This window comes from Patiria miniata, unplaced genomic scaffold, assembly GCF_015706575.1.
Source record: "Patiria miniata isolate m_02_andy unplaced genomic scaffold, ASM1570657v1 HiC_scaffold_27, whole genome shotgun sequence".
NCBI classification, from domain to species: domain Eukaryota; kingdom Metazoa; phylum Echinodermata; class Asteroidea; order Valvatida; family Asterinidae; genus Patiria; species Patiria miniata.
In genome coordinates this window covers 1032650-1039122 of record NW_024037066.1, presented here as the reverse complement: position 1 = coordinate 1039122, position 6473 = coordinate 1032650, and the positions used below count along the sequence as shown (strand labels likewise).

The 6473-nt window shown below is 43.8% G+C and overlaps 1 protein-coding gene across 1 annotated transcript in view; it reads left to right on the top strand.

The window, feature by feature from the left end:
* The first annotated feature begins 2601 nt into the window (after window positions 1–2601).
* LOC119734546 (monocarboxylate transporter 12-like) overlaps window positions 2602–6473 on the top strand; it is a 35251-nt gene continuing 31379 nt past the window's right edge. Inside the window, exon 1 of the mRNA XM_038208083.1 lies at window positions 2602–2776. Within this exon, the coding sequence (XP_038064011.1) occupies window positions 2602–2776 (175 nt within the window). The remainder of the gene's footprint in view (window positions 2777–6473) is intronic.

Genomic DNA, 6473 nt, shown 5'->3' with positions numbered 1-6473 from the left:
TGCAGTGTAGACTGGTTCCTGCTCCTCTCAGGATCCATAACGTAGGGACCCATTGGGCCTTTCATTTGCTTTTTTTTTATCATGTGCCACTTGGCTCAGAATATCTATGCAAAACCCATTAAGACCTATTAATCTAGAAACATCCATAACAGGATCCATAACGTAGGGATCGGGAACCAGGCTACTCACAGGGCGGGTCTTTTAAGCCACAAACTCAAACGCCCGTAATAGATACTAAACACTTACAGGATTGTGAGAAGAGAAAATCCGTTGAATATGCCTGGCTCCAGATGTGAGATATTGCCATCAAATAGCCACCTGTAGAAAATCGTGGATCGATAATAAAATGCATTGGTGGGTTGGACAGAATTAGTAATTGATTCAGATAATTTGTCCCATTCCGATACACACGTATTACACTTGCATTTGCAGTGCAATTTGTAACACTCATGCGTTCATTATTGCATTCCATATATCCCAACACTGGGGGGGGGGGGGGGGGGGGGGGGAGGAGGAGGGGGGGGGCGAGGGGGAGGGGGGGCGGGGGGGGGGGGGAGATCAATATAAGAGTAATCTACACGGACGTGGCTGAGGTGTGAGCCCGGGGGCCCCTGGTTTCGATTAAGCACAGAGGCTCATGGCGATCAGGTGTGCGACAGTAAAGTTTAAGCCCCAAGCCCCCCCCCCCCTCCCGCCCCAGCTAGGGGTTAAAAGCAACCACCACAGGCAGCAGCATGAGGCAGACGGATGAGAACTTGATGTGCCAACCACACCTCGATGAGGGTGCTGGCGGATGGGTCAACGTGGCAAAACCAACAGCAGCACTCAACGGTCCAGTTAGCGGACATTGCTATAAAATAAGTACGGTCCAGGGTCGAGGTAGTGACTCGTCTTCAAAATACTCGGAGGAAAGGAGCTTGGGTTTCTACCTCTGTATTCTCCCCAAGAACATGACTACGACGTCCTATTCGAACAGCAGACACAACGGCGTAAAGGGCAGCCAGGCCGCTTCATCGGGGGTGCGGGTGCCTCACCCGGTAGGGATTTGCTGGTCACGCAGGACATCCTAGACATAATCGGACTACCGCGTATCGATGTTCAGGGTGTATGAAAAAAAAAGGTAATCCAAAAACAACGGGCTGCAGTGCAAAAATTGAACACCATTGATTGCAAAACAAAGACCAAAAAACCTCTTTTTCCAAGTTTGCTGAATAAGTGGTGAGTAAAGCTGTCGGAGGAATGTGCTGTCGAAGCTGTGGACAGTGCGGTAAAAGGAGGTATGCCAATTAATGGTACCTTAGGTTGTCCATTAATAATTAGTCATTCCAAAGATTTGTCATCACTTACTATAGCAATGAAATTTCAAATCTTTAAAACATAGCTTGCAATGAGCATAGCCAAAGCCATGCCAAGTTGGATGATAACGCCCAAGCTAAAGTTTTGAGTACATTTTTGCATTAGGTAGTTATTATTTTAATGAGTAATTAGTAAACAACAAACTGAAATAATTGATTTAAAGCTAGCTATATTCCATCATTTGCAGCCATCCGAAAAAGTAACTGGCGTATTATTGTTGAAAAACATACTTGGTTGAAAGATAGTAAGTGGACTAAACTCCCTGAGAAATTCATCTTTCTGGCAAGCTATCATTTTGAAGAAATCAACGAAAGAAGGCCTTTCCAACGGTGCGTCTTAAGACGCACCCGTAGGAAAATTTAAATTAGTAGTTCGTTTTGTTATTCGGCGCAGCGCGCGCAAGCATTGGCACGACGCACAGGCGCGCGCGGTTGCTATAATTCGTCGGATCAGTGCGCGACATCGCGTATAGCTGCAATTCAAAACAATTCAAAACATGATTCAGCAACTTTTGATTTAAAATTGAGATCCTAGAATGCTGTTTTTCTCGGAATATACAGCTGAAGCTCAAGGGCGGATCTCGAACCCAATTTTTTTGGGGGGGCCAACAAAAAATTGTGTCTCCCAAAAAGTGGGTCAAAAAATTACGACGTGGGGTTCGGGGCCCGCTTAAGGGCCTCGAAATTTTTTTGGATTCTCGATGCTCTGTGGTGCGATCTAAGGCAATTTCTGACCACTTTAGCCAATGTTTTTTGAGGAAAAGATGGTGGTGTACTCATTGCCTGCCTTTATTGCGACGTCACATAAAAAAAAACCAATTGGTTTCGGGGTTTTTTTTGGGGGGGGGATGGCCCCCTTTGCCCCCCCCCCCGGATCCGCCCTTGCTGAAGCTGAGCTGAAACTTCATCAGGTAAGTTGTTCAGTATCCTTCATTAGATTTTGAACACTTTCGTTGCTTCAAACGAACAAAATGCACAAATTACAAATGATGGACTATATCTTTAAAGTCCGAGACAGGATGAACCTAAGGAGAGTGATGCCAACACCATTGAGCTAGAAGAATATTTCCTGAAGCTCACTCAACCGGTTTACAGAAGCCGCTGATCAGGTGCTACTGCGAACTATCAGGGCGGCAAATCACGACTGAAGGACGTCCCATCGGATATTGGAGCTGATGGACGAACAGAGTAAAGTAAACGGCGCCGGAATCGTAAATCCGTACTTGAACGAGTAGACCCACAGAAGATGCACGATACGGTTCGGCAGGTGACGGGAGAAGAAAAGGCGAAGCTGTTCGAGGCGAAGGACGGCATCATCGTTGTGGAACAGAAGGGGATTCTGATGAGGTGGCAAAAGTCGATGATCTATTCGCAGATAACAGGGGAGAGAGACCGACGGTTCGGAAGGGTGCACCGACGAGGTAGAGAAGGCGCTGGAGACTGGCAAGGCAGCTGGTTAAGATGGAGTCGTCGTAGATGATGCTCGTCGTACTGGGTGACATCGGTGTCGATCGGTTAACGCGGCTTGCAAACAGAATCTGCGACGAAGGTCGGTTTCCCCATGAGATTTGCAAATCTGTGTACATCATTTTTCCGAAGAAAAACCGCGAGTAACGGGATGCAAACGACATCGAACGATCAGCTTAATGAGTCATTTCTTGAAACTAGTCCTTCGTATCATGCTGGACAGATTGCGAGAACGAAGAACCGTAGAAGAGCGGTACGGCTTCACACCGGATAAAGACACGCGAAACGCTATCTTCATTCGACTGAGTGCGCCAAGAACCCCTGGTCGAAATGCTTATCGACGCACTCGATATTGCATTGACAGACAGGTGCATATGGAGCTGATTAAGAACATGATAAAAGGAAGTCTCCTAACAGACAGTAAGACCGAATGGCGTCTTGAGTGAAGTATGTGAAGATAAAGAGCGCTGTGAGGCAAGTATTATGCGTTTGATCACCAGACCTATTTTCCCTGGCTTTTGCGGAGATGCTACGAACTGCATAGGTCGACAGAGTGTGCAACCGGGCGGTTCTGCAACGCACTGGAACGTCTGATCTTGGTAGCTGATGGCAATCATTTTGAACTGACACTTAAACGCTTCCTGGGACAAGACATTCGAAAAGGAAAATTCAAAGATTTGGCCATCAATGGAAAGATCGAGGGTAAACGAGCAGGAGACGACAGCGACTCATGTACCTGCACTGGCTGGAAAAAGTTCACGAGAGTCTAACTGCTGGACATTGTCCGACTTAACAAACAGCGCAAGGAGACCATAATATCTTGTCCACAGCTTCGGATAAACCTAGTATTTCAATTTCGAACATTGATGACCATGATTTTTAAACGCGAATTTAATGTATACTTTAATTGTAATGCACACAATTTATCTCAATCCGTCAAATTGGGTACATCGTGTGCCCGGGAGAAAAGCATACGAACGTTCTGACCTAAAAAAAAAAAAACACTTTAAGAACATTGCATTGAAAAGCTCCAACGGTTCCCAAGCTCCTCGCAAATTATAAATCCAATGTTCTCCCGCGCGTATTATAACATTTATGAAGCATAATTTTTGGAAAAAATTGAGTTAATTTCTTAAGAAAATGTTGAAATTTTATTAAAATAGACGCAATGTTCTGCAACCAGTCTACTAGATTTGGGTGATTTCGCGTTCGCACGTGAGGGCGCATACGCCCCTTTGCCGGGCACACGACGGTTCTTGGTTCTCATTGAAAATCCTGATATTACTGTCTTCCGTTATTGTGTTGCAGAGGAAATCAATTTTACCAATTAATTTCGATTCTTCTCATTGTTATTTATATATGAGAAGAACCAATGACAGAATAAAGAAAATAAGAGTTCACTTTAGCAGTTTGAATTTTTTAAACAGTTTAAGTGTGCGAAATGTTTCATCTAACAAGTAAAGTATAGGCTTGTTTCTTACATAACTTCTATTCCATGGTCGATGCTTTGGAAGCTTTCAAGATTCCAATCGCCATCACAGACAACGGAAGTAGAGAATTGCCAACAGCGTGAACGGGGAGAACCTGTTACGGCACAAAAATGAAAAGAACCAACATTATTGTCATCGTTGATTGGATTGTAGAATCTCAAGGTGAGAAATGGTTTCCATTTCGTTACACAAAATGAAACTTCCTCTGAGGTCAATCTTTGAATGATTGGAATGTTCTTCTTTTTGTAACCGGTGTCATTGACACGGCCTTCAGTGATCAGTGTGACATCATGCACCAACTTTCATTGCACCCCGGCTCGACCTATGCCCCAAGATATAAGCAAAATAATTGTCTATATACCAAGATTTTTTTTTAAAGATGTTCTGTCCGGGCCATTTTCGAGCATCAACACAAGAAAACACCAAATAGTTTTGGAATATTTACTTCACACTTTTGAATTATTTGCGGCCCCGACACTCGTCGACTGGTTCCCGCCTCTATATCAGAAACGATCATAATTATGGGGACAGGCAACCAGTCTGCTCGCAGGGCGGATCTGTTTGTGCGCAATAACGATCCAAAAACCTTTTCTCAAGGGGGTTGCAGCTGTCAAAAATAGGGGGAAATTTTAATCGTTTGAACAGAGGATTCAAGATGGCTATACATAAAGATAAAAAAGGAATTTGTTAAACAGCTCGGACAGTACATCTTTAATATTGTCTTAAAACTTGCTGATTTCAAGAAAATAGACCTAAGACGTAATGACGTCATGCTTTGCGCTTTCCTACGGGGAAGAGATCCACAAAGCTCCAATGGAAAGCGCACATGACTTTGTAAACAAAGCGTGACGTCATTGTGTCTCATGTCTATTGAATATGTTAGAGTAACAAATACAAGCATGATTTATATTATTATTTCCAACTCATCATGGAGAGCTTATCCAATTTGCCGGAGGTGGGGGTTTAGGGAGGGGGTATACTCAATGAGTTTGAACGATTAAAAGCTCATGCTTGCTCCCCCCCCCCCCCCCCCCCCCCCCAATTAAGGATGGTATACGGAGGCCTCCCCTTAGTACGCCACTGAGTGTCCATGCATGAAAGTTTCATTCGAGGAATATACCAACGAGTGATCCAAAAAGAGGCAAACTGACAAACATTTGGTTTTCATGATATAATTTGTTGTATATAACTGCTTTTTGGTGTGTTTTGATTAGGTTGGCACTTCTCTTATATAGCTGTGGTTATTCTCCAGTGTATCCATTCCAATACTTGGACCAAGATATATTTATCAGGACTCGGACTTGACTCAAATGACTCGTACTCAAATGACTCGTGACTCGGACTTGAACCAAACGACCCGAGACGGACTCGACTCAAGTGACTCAACTACAACACTGGTGTACAGTATCATACAATCTAACAACTCTGGTGTCAAATTGACCCCGATATGAGTCTATATCTGCACAGTCCGTTTCAGGGTAAAAAACCCCGTTTTTTCTAGGTCAAATGATCCAGAGAAATGTAATTTTTAACCCGAAAAAAAGTTCATTTTTACCAGAAAAGGGTAAATTTTGACCCGGAAAATGGTTGTGCGGATATAGACGGGTCAATTCTGGGTCAATTTTGACCAGGGAGTTTTTACAGTGTACTTAGAACGGAGTGAAGTTTCAAAACGAATGTGATTGCCCAAATTTAATCCATTCACCGGCGAACTTCTAATATCAACAAGATTTTCGTCTTCGCCCATGGATTCTGATGAATTGATAGTCCATCCGAGAGAAGCAGACAGATGATAATGTCATTATCGTTATCAGGGGATGTAAAATGAATCCACAAATTGTGAAAAGACAAAGGGATAGATCATATAAATTTCGTCGAGTTGGAGCAAACGAATCGTGAACTTCTGGGAAATCTATGATAGGCGATTTCATTTTCGGAGACAGTAAAGATTTCATCACCTTACCATCAATGGAAGATTCCCAACTATACTGCGCACACGAGGTGGTACACAGCATGAATGCGATGGTGGCCAGCAAGGACAACGATGAACAACCCCAACCCATCGTAGAAGTGCTGAAGCTGTGTCGTCAATCACTACAAGTGAAAAAAGTTTGTTTCCATAAATACACCTGGCTGAACAGGGGGGGGGGGGAGGGGGGTG